Raw genomic sequence first — 20,488 nt, forward strand, 5'->3', positions numbered from 1 at the left:
CAAAAAATTGAATGTGGTGACCTTCAAGCCTAGATTGGTATAAAAAAGATATACTCAAAAGCAAAGAATTGACTATGAAGAAACCTTTTCTACAATAAAAATGTTCAAGTCTAGCAGAATTCTGCTAGCCATAGCATGATGATATGACTATGAAATATGACAAATAAATTTGAAGACGTCGTTCCTTAATAGTGATATTAAAGAAGATATTTATATGTTTCAACCTGAATGGTTCACATCAGTAGGAAGTGATCATAACATAGGCAAACTTCAATTTCGTTAAGAATTCTGAGGGATATTTTTGTGTACAAGAAGGTTAGTAGAAGTGCAGTGATATTCCTAGTACTCTATGTCCATGACATCCTAGTCATTGAGAATGAACGATATAGGATATTGCAATCAACTAAAGTATTTTTAGCAAGTAAATTCTCCATGAATGATGTGTGAAGCATCATATGTATTATTAACAGAGATCCATAGAGATATATCAAAGAGGATATTAGGGCTCACCTAATCCACTTATATCGTTATCATACTAACAAGATTCTCTATGGAGTAGTCCAAGAGATGATATCTACTAATATGTGATGATGTGACTTTATCCAAGTCTATGTTTCCTAAGACTGATGACATAGAAACCATGACTCGCATTATATATGTGTTTGGAATTGGTATCATTATGTATCATATGATATATACTCAATTTGATTTTTTTTTTGTATTGAGTGTTGCAAGTAGATATCAATTGAACCTCGGTCCATTGTATTATAAAACCGTGAAATTTTTTCTCAAGTACTTGAGAAAGACTAAGAATATGTTCATGGTATATGGGGGTGGTGAATTAAAATTGGTTATACTGATTTTAGCTTCCAATCAAATGTAGATAATTTGAAATCAATATCTAAATTTTAATTTAAGCTCAATGGTGGTTCTGTCCTTAGAAGAGTTCCAAGAAAGACATCACAATAGGTTCAACCAATGAGGCCGAATTCGTACTTGCATCAGCTGCAACAAAACATGCTATTTGAATGAAGAATTTCGTCCAATAGTTGGGCGTAGTTCCTAATGGAGTTGATTTAGTCTTGGTGTACTGCGATAATACCGATGTCGTTGTGCAACCGAAGGAGTCAAGGTCTCATTAATGATCCAAACATATAAAAAGAAAGTTTCACATAAAACAGGAGATTGTGGGAAAAATATATATCAATAGAGAGTCGCCTCTATAGTAATGTTGTTGATCTATTGATGAAGCTCCAGCTAGAACCTTTGTTTAAGAAGCATCGTAAGTCAATGATTCTAAGATCTATGAGTAGTTTGCTATAGGACTAGTGAGAGATTGTTAGAATATATTCCCAGCAAGCCAACTTGTGTCAAATTTTATTAATTTTAATGTAAAAGCCTTTACTTTAATAATATTTTTTGATTTTATCCAATTATGACATTTTCTTATTTGTATACCTACGCAAGTTGTATAGAAAAAGACTTTGAATATATTTTAGTAGCACGAGGTCATTTTCGCAATGTTGATCATGAAATTCATCACTACGTGATTGAATATTCTAAATATGTTCCCACTCGATTCAGCTCCCTAAAACAAGTGTAAAGGCTCGATTTCGAGATTAGGATCTGTGATGTCAACACTGTGTTTCATTGGTGAGAACATGAAGATGTCCATTGGTACAGATGAGTGATCAAGAGATGTATCACTGAACAACCTTCACTCCGACTCTCCAAGTGGTTATCACTTATAAAGTGAAATAGTATGCGGTTATGCTTGTACACATTTTGTCCTTAGACACGGAACAACATGGAGACTCTACGTACTAGAGCTGCACTTTTACTTGTTTTCCGAATCCATGAGAGTCATAAGGTGGAGAGGTTGGGTGCATTCCCGAAATACATAGGAACCAATACTTCGTAGGTAAGGATTCACCGCTCACATACGGGTATGAATATCCTATATGATCTAATAAGTTAATAATGCAAAAAATCTCCGGTTACAGTAAGATATATTCTTTAGGGAATGAGGTTTTGTAGTTGCACATACGATGCAACTATTATTGCTCAAAGATACATCGCATTGTTGTTGAATTCATTGGCAATTTTCGATATACCAATGGTTGCAAATTCGATCGGGATATATGAGTGAAAGGACAATATATTATACGAAGTTCTTGTAGGCACTATCAGTGATCCTAAGGGATACTGGGACGATGTTATTAAACACTCTTACCATGATCCGATGTATGCAATCAATTATGATGTTTTTATGATCAAGAGGTTGCTTCACACAATGAGGCTAGCTAGGGTAAGCCCATATAAGAAACCAATGTTGTTTTGAATCACTTGAGTTGAATGAACACACGGCTAGCTATATTAATTGAATGTCACACATAATAAATTCTATGTTCTGTGGATCTTTGAAATTTTCAATTTTCATTATAATAACGAGAGTTATACCTTCGTCAAATCGACATTGTCTAGTCGTCGATCGTGATTATAATAAAGTCACAATTATTTAATTAGTAATTTAGAATATGCTAATTAAATGTTAATCAAATACTTTGGCTATTATGTAAAATTTTCATGTAATACTATGGAAGGGTCTATAACAAATTAATTAAATAATGACAATTTAATTATATAAGTTGAACATATTGAATGAGATCATGACTCAATATAGATTATTCGATTAATTGGATTGGAGAATCTTAATACAACTCTACCCAGCAGTCCTAATTAGATGATAAAATGTAATAGAGCTTTTGACAAAGAAAATCTCCAAGTTAGAATATTAATATGATTCTAACTTTAGAATCATGATATGATTCTAGTTTAATGTATGAAATTATAAATATGATAATACATATCATATTAAGATACTAGACTTTCTCTCTCTTCTCACAATTCTCAATATTCGACCACCACCACTTTGAGTATTTTCTCGACCAATCATCGCCACGACAACTACCGTGCGTCGCTACCAAGCCACCACGTCGCCTTATTCAGCTATCTCGTCTCAACGCAAATTTTTTCTATATCATACAGTGCAAATTAGACGAGGAATTTAATCTTCAATCATCAACCTAATTCGGATATTCAAGAACGATGATTAATTCAGTAGATCGTTCGTAGAGATTTAAAAGAAAGACTATCTCCGCTTAAAATCTGGAATAATTTGGTGTTCAACGTTTAGAACGCAAAAGTAAATAACTCTAGATATATATGTATGTTTAATTGAATCATACGACACCCAAGGATGTTTTGATTGTCAAAACACAAAAATTTTAAATTCCCGCTGCTATTTAGGTGAGAGAAAACGATACTCCAACATAAACATCCTATTTTCTTCACTGAACAAGCCACCTTTTGATTTGGTGCCTGAGAATCCTATTTTGCTTCCAGAAGCAACAATCTTCAGTGACAATGAGCGGATTATGTCAATGGAAGGAATCAAGGAAAACAATTGCTTCTCATCAAGATATATGGATCTAGGAAAGACCAAGCCTCAAATCTGTGTCTCTTAGAATTAAGTTTTTGTCATCTTCCCGAAGCATAGAGGATACTGCAGAGTTTTCAACCAAGGAAAATTCACAAAGCCCAAAGTAATTGTGCTCTTTCAACCGCGAGTCATTCTCATTTTAGGAAATATACTCTAAAGAAGCTCTGAGGAATCCACCGAGGAAGTTTTACCCTGGCTTTACCCTTCAACACCAAGCTTGAAACTCTAGCCTTGTACAAGTCTGCAAGATAACATGGTATTCAATATCTCATCTGCCTTTCATTATAAATACACTAGAGACTGAGTCTCATGTGAGACCGTCTCATGAATCATAATTCGTGAGACGAGTCAACCCTACCCATATTCACAATAAAAAGTAATACTCTTAGCATAAAAAGTAATATTTTTTCATGGGTAACCCAAATAAGAGATCCGTCTCACAAATACGATACGTGAGACCGTCTCATACAAGTTTTTGCCTACACTAGATCCTCAATTACTTTGTGCCAAAAAAAAGATGATCCAACACTACTGAAATCTTCCATTTCAACAAAATCCAATTTTTTGAATGATCCGAATTTCGCCTACCTTCATATATATTATAGTGGCCGTGGATAATTAACATGAAATATATAAAATTCGAAAATTAAATAAGTTTCACGTCCAGTGTTACAAATCTGTAGCCAATCGGTCTTAGACCTCAATACTGCAATCTGTTTATGCAGGGATCAATTTCAACTTCCGAGCTTTACAATATATCCACTAAAATAATAGGCGACATCGGTCTCAAAAACTTGATCAATTGGAAATACGTAAAGTTAATGATTCTACAATCACAAAAAAAATAAAATAAAATAAAAATCATAATGACAATCTAAATTTATATTATACATTGAATAGCATCTAAAATTTTCATAAAAATTATAATTTCAAATGAATTGATTAGGAATATTTTCTTTTAAATTTTTTTTATGATCCTTTGTGGAGTGCAGTAATGCTATCAGTTTGGAGAGCGATCGAACCGTATTGTTTGTGGTGTAATATGTTTTAAAAGATTTGAATTTTACAATTAACATCTGCTATATTTTTTGGTAAAACGGCAAGTGCTCAGTCCTACAATTGGTATAAGAGACAATGCAAAAAGTTTGATTCACATTAATTGTAATGAGTGCAATCATTGAGAAGAACATTGTTCTGTTGCAAAATTTGTCTTTGCTTTGAGAGCGATCGAATAAAGCTTCTAGAGTTGCTATACGTTTTAAAAGGTCAGTTTTAATTATTTGAGTTACACAGTTACTACTAATTATAACTTTTGGTAAAACAACAAGCACTCAGCTTGAAAATCAATGTTTTTTTATGATCCTTCGTGAACCTAAATTAAAAAAAAATCTTATTACCAAAAACATATTTAAGTAAAAATAAAACCAATCCCATAGATGACTATTTTAAAATTCAATTCGACAATTAAAAAGAGGAGTACATACTTAAATTATTATTATTGTGACACCCGTATGCCATGTTACAGGTAATCAAGCACAAATAAATATTTTAACAGCTTGTGTTGTATCCTACTTTGCCCTAATTAGCCCACAATTATTCTCATTGTCGTGCCGTCTTTCTTTCTCCTTTTCCCTCCATTTCTCACCTCCTGTTAACTTGTACTACGTTCTTTAAAGGCTTGTACATTCCTCCCCATATTATTTTTCTTAATACAAATAATAATGGGAAAATATATATAAATATAAATATATATATATATATATACACGCACTGATTGGTGTGTGCTCCGTGCTATACATTAGGCATTCGTTCATTCAGATACACACCTCTACTGTGTGTGATTGTGTGTGAAAGAGAGTGGAAGAGCGCCACCCCCACCCCCTAATTCAATCATCATCAACCAAAAAAAGAAAAGAAAACCCTAGGCGATAACCGCCGTGACTCAATACGATGGACGCCGATACGACTCAGCTCCAGCAAGCACAATTGGCGGCTATTATGGGGCCGGACCCGGCGGCGTTCGAAACCCTAATCTCTCATCTGATGTCTTCTTCCAACGAGGAGCGATCCCAGGCTGAGTCAATCTTTAATTTGCTCAAGCAGAACGATCCGAATTCGCTTGCTCTGAAACTCTCCCACCTCCTCTCCTCCTCTGTTGGGTTCGAGTCACGCGCCATGGCCACCATCCTCCTCCGGAAACAACTTACTCGGGATGATTCCTTCATCTGGCCTCAACTCACGGAATCCACTCGCTCAGCTGTTAAGAACATCCTTTTAAGCTCAATCCAGCGCGAGGAGATGAAATCGATAATCAAGAAGCTCTGTGACACCGTGTCGGAGCTAGCATCCTCGCTTATCCCCGATAATCAGTGGCCCGAGATTTTGCCTTTCATGTTTCAATGTGTAACTAGTGAATCCACCAAACTACAAGAATCTGCTTTTTTGATGTTTTCTCAATTGGCTCAGTTTATTGGAGAAACACTGCTTCCGTATATTACTGATTTACATAGCGTGTTCTTGAGTGTGTTGAACAATTCTTCAAATGCGGATGTTAAAATTGCTGCATTGAGTGCTGTGATTAATTTTATTCAGTGCTTGTCCAGTTCGAATGATCGTGATAGGTTCCAGGATCTGTTGCCTTCTATGATGCGGACATTGACCGAAGCACTGAATTCCGGGCAGGAGGCCACCGCGCAAGAGGCTTTGGAGTTGTTGATAGAATTGGCTGGGACAGAGCCTAGGTTTTTGCGCAGGCAGATTGTTGACATAGTGGGTTCAATGTTGCAAATTGCAGAGGCTGAGAGTTTGGAAGAAGGTACGAGACATTTAGCAATAGAGTTTGTCATTACACTGGCGGAGGCAAGGGAAAGAGCACCTGGGATGATGCGGAAGTTGCCGCAATTTATTAATAGACTGTTTGCCATTTTAATGAAGATGCTTTTGGATGTTGAAGATGATCCTGCATGGCACAGTGCAGAAACTAAGGATGAAGACGCAGGGGAGACCGGTAATTATAGTGTTGGGCAGGAATGTTTGGATAGGCTTGCAATTGCACTTGGTGGGAACACTATTGTTCCTGTTGCATCTGAGCAGTTACAGGCTTATTTGGCTGCTTCTGAGTGGCAGAAGCATCATGCAGCACTCATTGCTCTTGCACAAATCGCCGAGGGTTGTTCAAAGGTAATTATTATTGAAAAATCTACTTTTTTATTGCCATTAAGTTCTCATAAGAGTGTAGGTGTAGATTAAACCTATAATTCGACTGATTTCCCAGTTATTATATTGTTGTTTTGAGGAATTTATTTGTTGGTTATGTTATTTGGTTTTTTATGTTAATGTGTTGTGATGAGTGGTCGGATGCATTGTTACTTTTCTAAAATATGATGTTTGTGGCAAAATGTTTTTGGATGTTTGTTTATTTACATTCTATTATGCATTTTAAATCTAATTGTTACCGGTAGTCACCAGTGCTCCCTTTCCATTTGCACGATATACCGTTTAAATTGTTACTTTATTGTACATAGTCCCATTGACGTGCTAATACTATTTCAATGAGTGCAATTCCTGTTTGATGTCATTTTTGCAAAGATTTTGATGTTGTGTTAGATATTGCATAATTTTAGTGGCTTTGTTAGAAGTACTTAAATGCTTTTATTGATGTCTGGCTTACCAAGTCCATCAAGTTTGCTGCCGTCACCATCTCTGTAAGATGAATTTTCTTTGCTTATTTTTTATGCTGCACACAATGTTGTTGACTTAACTCCAATTGTTCTTTTCCATTGCTAGGCGATGATTAAGAATTTGGAGCAAGTTGTGAACATGGTTTTGAACTCCTTTCAACATCCTCATCCTCGTGTGAGGTGGGCAGCTATTAATGCAATTGGGCAGCTATCCACTGACTTGGGTCCGGATTTGCAAGTTCAGTATCATCAACGTGTGTTGCCAGCACTAGCTGGAGCTATGGATGATTTTCAAAATCCTAGAGTGCAGGTTTGCTAATTCTTTGATTTCTCAACTGTATTTCTAAGTGCAAATCATTTTGTTCTCTTCACATCCTTCAGTGCAATTGGATGACTGATGATAGGGAGCCTTTGCTAAATGGATTTTAGCTTATTTGCATTTAGTTTCCATGTTTTAGTGATTGTTAGTATTAGTTTATGGAATGAAAATTCTTTTTGCTTACCTAGATGTTGAGTACATCACTTATTGTATACTTTATGAATTGGATTTTAGATTTATCTGCACTTTAAGAGGAATTTAGGCTTCGTCATTGTTGGAATTTGGATGCGAAGCTTAATTAACTTTAGTGTCATTTGATCATGATATTTTTCTCAACTAATGTGGATCAATATCTCCGGTGATGAGTTATTGAAGATATGCAATATAATTATCAAATACTAAAAAATATTTATGCAGTCATCTGTCACAATTTTATTTGAAATTGATCCCCAAACTTCTGTTCTATTCACAGTCATTAAGAGTGCAAGGGCCACCAAGGCATCTAGGGATCTTGGAGCCTGAGGTGCAATCGCAAGGAGAGACACATTGATTAAATATGATACACCACACACATCAAACAATCTTCGATCCAATTCAAACATGACCAATTAATTCAAAATCACATAATTAAAAATTCGAATATTTGTGAATATTTAAGAGAGTCTACCCATGTTTACAAACAAGCAAAATGGTCAACAATGCATATATGAACATATAATCAAAATTTCATCCAATACAACCAAAAATAATTTGCAAAAAGTGAAAGAAAATGATAAAATAATACATTTCAGTCAATATAACAAGTTACAGACTTGGATCTAAAAGATTTACTAAAAATTATGAGAATAGATGAAGAAAAGAGAAAAAATACCCTAAAATGCTAAAGGAGATGTAAATAAAACTCGTTGGAGCTAGCTGGCATCACTAGAGGATGGAATTAGGCTGAACGGGGTAATCTAGGGAAGACTATTTAATGGTGTTGCTAATTTTCTTGACGCCTTTTCACTATGTTTGTCTAGTTGTTTTAATGAAGCTACTAATTATGTGTTTTATGTATGTTTTCATATTCTTATCATTGTTATGTGGTGTTTTGCAGGCACACGCTGCTTCGGCAGTGCTTAACTTCAGCGAAAATTGCACCCCAGAAATTTTAACGCCATACTTAGATGGAATAGTGCACAAGCTGCTTTTACTTTTACAGGTGCTATTGCATATGAGAATAAAATTGTTATAATTTGAAACGTACATGATATAATGTGCATTTATTGTATGCAGTGTGCTTTTTAAACTAATTTGTGCCATTTGTTGTTGCAGAATTCCAAACAAATGGTACAAGAGGGTGCCTTAACTGCGTTAGCTTCTGTCGCTGATTCATCACAGGCATGTAAATGTTGTAAAGATATTCTGAGTGAAAGTGATTGTATTTTTTTTAGTAAACTAAGTTGTGGGTTGGCATGACAGGAACACTTCCAGAAATATTATGATGCGGTTATGCCTTACTTGAAGGCTATCTTATTGAACGCGACGGACAAATCTAATCGCATGCTTCGTGCTAAGGCCATGGAATGCATCAGCTTGGTTGGGATGGCAGTTGGAAAGGATAAATTTAAGGAGGACGCCAAGCAGGTAATTGTGCTTCAACTGTTTCTCTGTGTTATGTAGGGCATACCTTATGTTTTGTTTATTTGTATGCATGTCATATTCTTTGTATTTGTTGGCTCATCTCAGATTGCTTATAGTGATAATTGTGTTGAGACAAAATTCTTGGTTAACAACAGCCACTGTAAGTTTATAATATTCTCCAACTTGGTGATTATATATCTGTTTTTACTTTTTCGTGCTAGGTTATGGACGTGCTTATGTCACTACAAGGATCACAAATGGAGACAGATGATCCCACCACTAGTTACATGCTACAAGTATGCAATTGTCCTCAGAAATGAATGAGTCTAAATCTTTCTGTGCTAGCATATTAAATCTCTAGCCAATCCCTTTTATTCTATTTTAGGCATGGGCCAGACTTTGCAAGTGCTTGGGACAGGATTTCCTTCCTTATATGAGTGTTGTCATGCCTCCTTTGCTTCAGTCTGCTCAGCTGAAGCCTGATGTGACCATCACATCAGCTGATTCCGACAACGAAATTGATGACTCCGATGATGAAAGGTTCGTTCATTGTCAATTTTACATGTTTTTTTTTATCTCAACAGTCTTCTTCACTTTTGTTGATTGGAATTAAATTAAACTTTTTTAAATATTTCGAGTATTTGAATCTGTAACTTATGATGTGAAAGTCGGTAATTTTGTATGCTTTGCTTTGTATCCTTTACTACTTTGTTTTGCATCTTCTTGATCTTGCTGCTAAAATATCTAATTGCATTCTTGTATATTGTCAGTAAAATGTCAAAAAGATTATTTAATGTTATTCTAGTTCATCTGGCCATAAATGATTTGGGCATTATATTGTGTGTAGGTCAATTTCCATGGAAAATTATTTCCATTCCAGAGTTTGGTGGTTTACTTCAATATTTTCTGTACATTGCTTGGTAGGTGTCAGTAGCATTCTTTTTAGAAGCAATTTGCAATGTTTTTTGTTGCATCTCTATGTGTATCTTGAAGAGACAAACTTCAAGAAAATTGTTTTGATATCAAATGTTAGAACTGAACACAGATACGCCTTCTAGCAATTATATTAAGAGTGTCTCCATTGGGGACTCTATTTTGGAGTTAAACTCCAAAATAGAGTTTACCCAATCTCCAAGTCCAGCCGCGTGTTAAAAGTGAAGCTATTTTGGAGTGTGGTGTTAGAACCACTAGTTTCTTTCAATATATCAAACCATATCAACAAAACAAAGAAGAAATGAAGCTTCAATTTAATGACAAAAACTGGAAATATAGTTCCCAGAGGAGATTCTCTGCACAAAGAGAGTCACTTTCTTTTCTCTAGCCTATGCTAGCAATCAAACTCAATGAAAACAAATTAACAACATGAATAACTGTTCTTCCATCCTTCACGTTTTATTTCTGTTTCCCCATTGGCCTTCCCCAAACCTTCTAGAATAAACATTTCTATTAATGGGCTTCCAGTCCAATTTTGCCCTTTTAAGCCAAATTCCCAGGTCCGTAACATGTTGCTAGGGTAATGGAGTTACTCCATCCCTTTTCTAATATTTATTTAAAATTTTAATTAATATTAATATAGGATAAAATATAGTAGTAATTAATAAAGTTGGTTAAATAATTTGATTTATAATTTATATAATAATTAACTATAAAATTTATTACATATTTTTTAAAAATAATTAAAATAAATTTTAATTATTACCTTGGAAATAATAATAATAAATTGAAAAATAAATTACTTGAAATTCCAAATACACATGATAATAACATAATTTGACATAAAAATGATAATTACATAAATCATATTATGTAATTATCATCTTTCTTATAATATATAAACTATTTAAATTTTTAAATTATGTTATAATTGTATTTATAAACTTAAAATGAATATCATATGAAATAGAATAAATATTATAAATGAAATCATAAGGAATATTCTAGGACTACTTTTTCTGAAGTAAATTTGAAGTAGATGGCTTGGAAATGTGTTTTGTTAAAAAAGTTCACTATTTTGAAGTTAAAGTTATCGTAAATTAGATTTATGGTTGGAGAAGGGCTAATTTGAGGAGGAAGAAAGTATATGGTTTTCATTTAACTGTGTTTTGTAATTGAAAGCAGGAAGAAAGTATATAGTTTTCTTTTTCTTTCTTTTTATTGTCTTTAGTTTGGATAATGCTAAAATTTTGAGTAGGAACACAAGAGTCAAGGTAAATTGTGGATACAGTAGGGGTGATTCAACCCTATTTAATTTTTTTTCTATCATCAGTTCTTACACTTTCTTTTTCATGCCTCCGACATTATGCCACTCTTCCACTTGAATTATTTAATTGCACATAATCCTATCAATAGCAGAAGAAGGCCTCTTGTTATGTTTACACATTTGTATTTAACATTTCTTCATATTGCAGCATGGAAACCATCACTTTAGGTGATAAAAGAATTGGAATTAAGACTAGTGTCCTAGAAGAAAAGGCCACTGCTTGCAATATGCTATGCTGCTATGCTGATGAGTTGAAAGAAGGTTTCTACCCATGGATTGATCAGGTTAGTGAACACGCATTGGTCTTTGCCTTATTTCTCTTATGGTTACCAGAACTTAAAAGCTGTCATGGCACATATCCGTTGTTGTAGGTTGCCACAACGTTGGTTCCCCTTTTGAAATTTTACTTTCACGAAGAAGTCAGGAAGGCTGCTGTTTCAGGTGATATGTTGTTTGCTTTGGATGATTTTCTTCTTCTTTAGATTATCAAAACTTCTAATACATTCTCTTAAATGTTTAATGTTTATTTCTAGCAATGCCGGAGCTGTTGCGGTCTGCAAAGCTGGCTGTGGAGAAAGGTATCGCTCAGGGTCGCAATGAGTTGTATGTGAAACAGTTGTCTGACTACATAATTCCTGCTTTAGTGGAAGCTTTACATAAGGTGGTCTTTAAAGTCTATTAGTTAATTCCATCTTCGAACCTGTATTAATAAATGATTGAGTTGCTTTATGCGAGAGTCGAGTTATAATTTCTCATGTTTGCAGGAGCCTGATACAGAGATCTGTGCAAATATGTTGGACGCATTGAACGAATGTCTTCAGGTGTGTAATGCATGTTAGTAAACACTAAAACATAATTCAACGTTAAAATGATTGGTTATGTACTTCTTTTGCTGTTGAATTATGTATCTGGTATGTATCGACAGATTTTAGTATGCTTTCTCTTTTAAAGTTGCACAAAATGTTTAATCAATTGTTTCACTTTTTGTGATTTTCCCATTTTCATCCCCAAAATCTCCTATTCTTTAAAATAAATAATCTTTAATTTTAAAGAGATATTGTTACATTTGTAAACTATCTATCTTGTTGAGGCACTATATGTTGAAGCCTGAAGGGACTTTGACTTGATAATTTTTAGTGAACTCTATGGCCTACATGGGAGCATATGAATGACACAAGTGGTCTTTGTAAATATATTTTTTTAAAACCTTGGAACTCAAGCATTCATCGGTTTACACAAAGATTATATTTGTGTTTTAAAAGTTATGACGTGGATTGCCTTTATGCAATTGGATTCTCATATATTAATTTGCTGATAGTGGACATTCAGTTAGATTGCATGATTTTACGATAGCGCATGTTAAATTTTGAATTGGAATAGTCCATAGGCTTTGATGGTGTTTTCTGAGGCTCTTAACTTGATTTAGCTAAAAAATTGAGAAAAATTGTAGCATTTTCGGTTGAAGTTTTTTGAAATGTTTGGATATGTTGAAAGTCAGAGTGAAATGTAATGAATTGACATTGTCATATTTTGTGATAATTGAATGAAACATGAGAGAAGTATGATTTGTTTGCAAAATTTAAGAAACAATTCTCATAATTTATTTTTACAGTTGATTTAAAATGCGACATAATGATTTGACAGCATTTTTTTTTTGAGTTGGATATTTTAAGTTTTGTATCTGCAAAGATTGAGTTACGCTGCCAGAACTTTCATTTATGGATTTTGGGTGAGGGGATCAGAAAGGGATAAGTGAAAGTTTTTATATATTTGTAAGTGGTTGCATAAATTTGTTCATTGTGGGCATTTTGAATACTAGAATCTCAGTTCTCCTAAATTTTGTTATATACCAATATTTTGTGTTTTTTCAAGAAATAGTTACTTTACCTGCTATTGGAATTGTGTTCTAATTCACCATACTCTCAGATTTCTGGACCACTTCTAGATGAGAGCCAGGTTAAAAGCATTGTGGATGAGATAAAACATGTGATCACTGCTAGCTCAAGTAGAAAAAGGGAGAGAGCTGAGAGAGCAAAAGCTGAAGATTTTGACGCTGAGGAGGGAGAACTGCTTAAAGAGGAAAATGAGCAAGAAGAAGAAGTGTTTGACCAGGTTAGTTTGTTCACTTGAATTTATGATTGACCTTTATTCAGATAATAACTGTAGAATATATGTCATTGTCTGTGGTGCAGGTTGGTGAAATTCTGGGAACATTGATCAAAACATTCAAAGCATCTTTCTTGCCTTTCTTTGACGAACTATCGTCATACTTGATGCCTATGTGGGTAAGTTTACCTCTTCCTTTGCCTTGACAATTCACGTTTTTTTCCTTTCCTTTTTCATGTTAAAAAAGTTGAGATATTCAGCATGAGAATTCAATCTCTATCTGTTATCCTCTCTAAATCATGATTATGGTGGTTTTCCTTGCAGGGCAAGGATAAGACAGCTGAGGAGAGAAGGATTGCCATTTGCATCTTTGATGATGTGGCTGAGCAATGTCGTGAAACCGCTCTAAAGTATGTCTGTGTACCATGATGAATTCTTGAATTTGGTTCAATGAATGATTGAATTTGTTTCAAATATAAAATTTTAATGTAATTTTCCCCCCTAACCAGGTACTATGACACACATCTACCTTTCCTCCTGGAAGCTTGCAATGATGAAAACCCAGATGTCCGACAGGTTTGCACGAACTTAAACATATAGTTATCTCTGATGTAAATAGTACAATCTAAGCATTACTGAACTACATCGTTACTATTCTCAGGCTGCTGTCTATGGGCTTGGGGTATGTGCAGAATTTGGTGGTTCTGTATTTAAACCACTTGTAGGAGGTAAGCTGTACTTGGCGCAGGCTTGTAGAATAGACTAATAGTGTTATCTATTATATACTGACTCGATCCATTTAATCCAATTCAGAGGCTCTTTCCAGGCTCAATGTAGTTATCAGACATCCCAGTGCTTTACAACCAGAGTTTATAATGGCATATGATAATGCTGTTTCAGCTTTGGGAAAGATATGCCAATTTCATCGAGACAGTATTGATTCAACACAGGTATCTATCATTTTTTTATTGAAAATGATACATTACAATAAATACCAAAAGGTCTGGTTAGACGATGTTGGATTTGGATTATGGCCATGCCTTAGTATTTCTTATTTCTGAACTCACTATTCTCCGAGAGGCATAGGTAATTCATATGAACCTTAGGTATAATGTCTCCAGTAAATATAACACATCAGCTGTTTTTTATTCCTCACATTTTTTAGAGATATGCTAGTCAAGCTTGTGTTGTTTGTTATGTTCACTGTTTGGTTTATTGCGTTGTGCTTTTACTCCTGTGTTTCTAAGCTTAAAAATGAATTTACACTTTGCTATGCATAATAATTTTCTTTTGTATGGTTTGCCTTTATTTATGTTTAGTAAAGCACATTCGATTTTTTTATATTTATTTGAAATTTCCAAAGCCTACTATTGGTGTTGAGTCCTTATTATACGGAAAGCCTGAGGCATTGCATTTTTGTGGAGCTGTTGCAATTCTTAAATATCCGCCTTTTACCCATTTCTTACTGATTGTATCGTCTTCTTTTTCAATTCATCAAGTTCTTAACTTAAAGATTTCTTAACAGGTGGTCCCTGCCTGGTTGAGTTATCTGCCGTTAAAGGGTGACCTTATTGAAGCAAAAGTTGTTCACGACCAGCTTTGCTCTATGGTTGAGAGGTGCGGATGCCATATTTTTCTGTTTACAGTTTTAATTTTTATCACAGTGATTTTTTTGAGAACTTTGCTTCTGTTTGTCTTACCCTTAGCTTTCTGTATTGGCCATGTTTTCCTCTTTCAGGTCTGATCGGGAACTTTTGGGCCACAATAATCAGTATCTCCCTAAAATTGTATCTGTATTTGCAGAGGTTGGTTTCTAAACCGTTTGAAGAATCCTGAATCATTATCATTGTATGGAACACTGTATAGGAATAGGCGTACGATTTTTTGTTCACATTGAAAGGATTATATATAGTTATACCAGAAGATTCTCTGTAGCTTTTCTTGTGTGTTTTGTACATGATATTTTGACAAGAAACGAAGAAAATAATATGTTTACTGCCCAAATCTCTGAATGATTTGAAAATTCCCTTGCATCGGCCCCACTTTTTCATCAAGTTGAGAATTTTTTTTGTTACAGGTTCTTTGTGCGGGCAAGGATCTTGCCACAGAGCAAACAGCTAGTCGAATGATTAATTTGTTGAGGCAGCTACAACAGACACTACCTCCTTCTACCCTTGCATTTACATGGTCGTCCTTACAGCCTCAGCAGCAGCTTGCATTACAGTCAATTCTGTCAACATAGTGCACATGGATTAAAAATGGCGATTCTGTCGTGGGAAAGCTTACCATTTATGTGAGGTCATGTTGTGCCAACCATGTAGTTGTTCCTCGACTTTCTGCTGAGAGAGAGCTGTTCAAAGCATTTATCCGTTTGGTCGACTGTTGGTTGCATTTCTTAGTAAATGTAGACTGTGCCTGTAGAGAGTGCATATTACAAGCAATTTCCGTATTGTTTCCAAAAAACTTGAAGGAAGTGCGTGGACGCGTCTGGAGGCGGCCTCAGGGGCCGGTGCTCATCGTAAATTTTTATAGGTTTTTGTTGGTCGATTGTTATGTTAAAGGGTTGCCGAAGTGGCAATTCGTGTTGCAGTTTTGGTCTCATTATATTTCACAGCTCAAGTATTCGTATATGGTATGCACATGGCTATTTATTTGTTGAGTTTGATGATTGCGACTATGACTATAAATTTGTTTTTAAAAAACATATTTATGAACAAGATTTTACTTTGGAACTGGAATATCATATTTTGATTGTCTATTGTTCTAACTGTCTTTTAATTGGTGAATTTGACCTATTACATTGCAGCAATAGAGTAGTTCTTTGTGCACGTACGACTCAGAAGGTCGTGCTTCTTACTTCACTAGGAATGATCACGTGCGATGCACGTAGGTGATTAATAATGAAAAATAAAGATTTAGATAATTTTTAAAATCGTTTGAATAACATCTTGTTTATAAGTATTTATTAATCTAAATATAACAAAACACAATAAATATAAATACATGATGACGATAAATCAAAATATTCATTTAGTTATATAATATTTTTCAATTCGTGTAATTATAACATAATGATAGCTCTATCAAATTAACAAAAATATTTTCCATCCAAATATTATTAACAATGGAAAATAATAAAAATAAAATTAATAGAATAATGAATTACTAAAACCAAAATCACAATATTTTTAAATGAAGTGCATATAGCGATTGTCAAATAAAATTCTCTTAATTAACTAAATTATCATAATGATGTTAAAATAAAACCCATAAACTTGTTATTAAGTTAAATATCAATTTTGTTTTTGCCAACTTTTAACTCCTTGCGAATTTTGTTTAACTTTCTCCTTTTTAAAAATATATATTATACAGAGTTAACTTATATCATAATAGATCATTTGAAAAATAATATTGATGATTAATAATTTCATGTTAAATAAAATTTTAAAATAATATCAATCAAATAAATATGTGTAGAAAACACATATACGTAATATTCAGTTCAAAAATATCATATCTAAAAAATTTAATTTCTAATAAATGATAATAAATTAGCATTATAATTCATATTTATTACAAGGATTGTCTTAATTAAAAAATTATAAGGATTATCTCATAAATTTAATATAAAAATATAAAGTAATTTTCATTCTTTTTAATTTCTCATTAATTTCTTTTTCTATGAATAACGTTGAAATAACTCAAAATTATCAAATTATATTGCATATAAAATATTCAAAAAAAATTGCAAAAGAGCATATAGAATTTGCATGCTCTCAATATCCATTTTAATTGGGAAAAAATCATATAGTGTGTAAAAGTGTAAGTGTAACTAAGGAAATTCACAAATCAAACTCATATATTTATAGAGGTATATATAGATCTGCTAACTTTTAACCATTTGCAGATTTTGTTCGACTTTCTCTGTTTTTTTAGAATACATATTATAGACAGTTAATTTTATATCAGAATGGATCATTTGTAAATTAATATCGATGATTAATATTTCATAGTAAATACATTTTTTAAATAATATCAATCAAATAAATATGTGTAGTAAAACACATATATAAATAAAATAATAAGTAATACAAATTTAAAAAATATCATATTTAAAAAATTAATTTCTAATGAATGAAAATAAATTATCACTATAATTCATATTTTTTAAAAGAATTATATTCGTTAAAAAATTATAAGGATTATCTAATAAATTTAATACAAAAGTAGAAAGTAGTTTTCGCTCTTTTTAATTTATCATTAATTTCTCTGTCTAGTTGAAATAAATCAAACTAATCAAATTATACGAATAAAATATAAGAAAAAATTACAAAAGAGCATATAGAATCTACATGATCTCAAATATTAATTAAGTATCACAATTCAATAAAATAAAATATCATATTAATGTGTTTGTAATATTTATCGTCCATTCAACTAAAATAATAGAATAAAGTTATTTTTATTTTAAATATCAATCTTTAGATCAAAAAATTGAAAAGTCACATAAATAAATAAATGAATAAAACATTAATGAAGTAATGTTGAGTGAAAGGTTAAATAAGTAAAACCTTAATGAAGTAATTGTGAGTGAAGGGTAACTAAGTAAATTCACAATTCAAACTCATATATTTATAGATTGTATGTATGTATAGATTGTATAGATAGTCTCATCACGTTGAGGAATAAACAATGAATTTGGGTGTCTATGTGTTGCAAAGATTCCCTCTGAGGATTCGACATAACCACCTAATATAAAGCTACATTTTGACATATCGAATAGTTTATATAATTGGAAAATGAAGTTAGGAGATTTGTCCAAATGGCAGGCTTACATGATATGACAATTTGAAAATATTCTTATATCAAAATTTGCAGGCCTTCGTGGCTCCAACTCCCCAGTTTTAAATTTAGCATTTGACCAAATGAAGAAAAGTTATTAATTGTCTTCATCTACTCTACCTTTGACCAATATTTTTTTAATTGTTTATCAGCATTATTCCTCTATGTGGATGACGAAATGGCTCCCATGTCTTTTTCTCGAGTTCCATTTTACAGTCCCAGACACATTGACCCAACGATTTGTTAACAGTTTTTTGTATGACAGTAAGAAATAATTTTCTATTATTGAAACCAAATCATATCAGTATCCTATGAAACCATATTTTAGATATACAAATACAAAGAGAAAACAAAGATGAGGGGATTTGTGTGGTGAAATCATTGTCATTTCTCATGCATTTAAATTACCTACGGAAAGATGAAATCTGAGAATCGAAATTGACGAAGTTGGAAAATGGGTGTCAAAATTGATCCTCGGGACATACTTTTTTAATTTTATTTTAGTACATTCAAACTTGTGTAAAGACTAAAGAAATTGAGTTGGCCAAAACCATGCCATTTTCCCCTCACTAAAGGCAGAGAACGTGTTAACCAGTACGGATATAAGAGATAGGCATGCCTTGCAAATAAACAATTTACCACATCATGCTTACGACTAATGACATAATGAAAGTTACCCTCTCAGCTTTGAAAAATCAGTCAATTATTTACAATGGAAAATATATAAGAAGATACACACTTCCCTTCTTTAGTCCTATATATACACCCACTGTCATTGTTCCTTTTTAGTACCACCCGACACTTCGAAACATTGTATTGATATTAATTGTTACAATGGAAATTCAGTTCCACACCACACCCACAAATAACAACATTGTCAGAAGAAGTAAAAGCACAACCAGCAAGAACAAATTTGTTGGTGTTAGGCAAAGGCCTTCTGGAAAATGGGTTGCAGAAATCAAGAACACAACTCAAAAGATCAGAATGTGGCTCGGAACATTCGATACTGCAGAAGAAGCTGCTCAAGCTTATGATGAAGCGGCATGCCTCCTTCGTGGAACGAATACACGAACGAATTTCTTCAACAACGTGCCATGTAACCCGGCTCTCTCTTTAAAGATTCGGAATCTTCTCAATCAAAAGAGAGGCCTAAATAAAAACAAAGTCCACCCTTCTAATCTTGAGAATGATCAGTCGTCGTCTCAATCTAAAAAGACAGCTTCCAAAAGTTTTTCATCTAGTAATAGCGCTAGTGGGAGTTTGAGTAGTAACCAGATTTATGAGAATCTGGCCACTGCCCCAAATCTACCCAGTTCCGAGGGGGTGTATAAGCCAGATTTGAGCTGTTTCTTGAGAGGATATGATTATGAAATGTACTCCTCACCTTGCTTGAACAGTCACGATCGAGATTCGGCATATGGGATGTATTTTGACAAGATTTCTCTTCAACAAGATGGGCTCTTTTACGCTCCGAAAAGAGATGGCCAGGAGGTGAATGAGGCGGAATTTTCAGATTATGAACGGTTGAAAGTCGAAAGACAGATATCAGCTTCGCTGTATGCAATGAATGGCATAAACGAATACTGGGAAAACATGAACGATTGCAGTGATCCATGTTGGGATATTCCCACGATGTATCAAATGTTCTGTCCAAATTAAATTTATATTTTTCACATTGATGATTATCATTAGGAATCATCATTGTAGAAAACAAAGTGATTTAGACCTTTTGTTTTAGCAGAGTTTAAGATTCTATCAGAAGGGACATACAGATGTGCCTCAGTACTTTGAGTTTCTACACATATTTTCACAGTATTTTGAAAAAGAATCTTTAATTATATGATGATTATTAAAACAACCTTATTTCTAACTTCATTTAATTTACCCTAGTAGTTTTCCCCCCACTAAACCATGCATTATTAATTTAACATAAATAAACTAGTATAAATAGTCAAATAACAAAATTTCATATTATCCATTATCATTCACGCAGAATAAGTAAAATAAGCATTAAAAATCTAAAATTTAACTCAATAAATTTTAGCATCCTAACAGTATATAAATAAAAGCGATAATCCATAAAATCATCAAAAGTTTTTAACATATGTGGAATTTCTAGGTCCTCAGGTATACACTGCGTCTCCCACATGACTCGA

General features: G+C 33.3%; 2 protein-coding genes across 2 annotated transcripts; both read left to right on the forward strand.

The window, feature by feature from the left end:
* The first annotated feature begins 5,287 nt into the window (after positions 1–5,287).
* Positions 5,288–16,242, forward strand: LOC140803081 (uncharacterized). Its single transcript, XM_073158778.1, has 20 exons — positions 5,288–6,682; positions 7,289–7,492; positions 8,598–8,702; positions 8,816–8,881; positions 8,963–9,127; positions 9,346–9,420; positions 9,510–9,664; positions 11,533–11,668; positions 11,756–11,825; positions 11,918–12,045; positions 12,149–12,205; positions 13,311–13,496; positions 13,577–13,669; positions 13,815–13,900; positions 14,000–14,066; positions 14,152–14,218; positions 14,304–14,440; positions 15,016–15,107; positions 15,229–15,295; positions 15,568–16,242. Exons 1-20 carry the CDS (start codon positions 5,453–5,455, stop codon positions 15,730–15,732), a joined length of 3,351 nt encoding a protein of 1,116 aa, XP_073014879.1. The 5' UTR covers positions 5,288–5,452; the 3' UTR covers positions 15,733–16,242.
* A 2,868-nt stretch (positions 16,243–19,110) lies between these two features.
* Positions 19,111–20,037, forward strand: LOC140803809 (ethylene-responsive transcription factor RAP2-11). The gene has a single exon (XM_073159681.1). It carries the CDS (start codon positions 19,167–19,169, stop codon positions 19,989–19,991), a length of 825 nt encoding a protein of 274 aa, XP_073015782.1. The 5' UTR covers positions 19,111–19,166; the 3' UTR covers positions 19,992–20,037.
* Positions 20,038–20,488: the final 451 nt, after the last annotated feature.

This window comes from Primulina eburnea, chromosome 10, assembly GCF_022965805.1.
Source record: "Primulina eburnea isolate SZY01 chromosome 10, ASM2296580v1, whole genome shotgun sequence".
NCBI classification, from domain to species: Eukaryota; Viridiplantae; Streptophyta; class Magnoliopsida; order Lamiales; family Gesneriaceae; genus Primulina; species Primulina eburnea.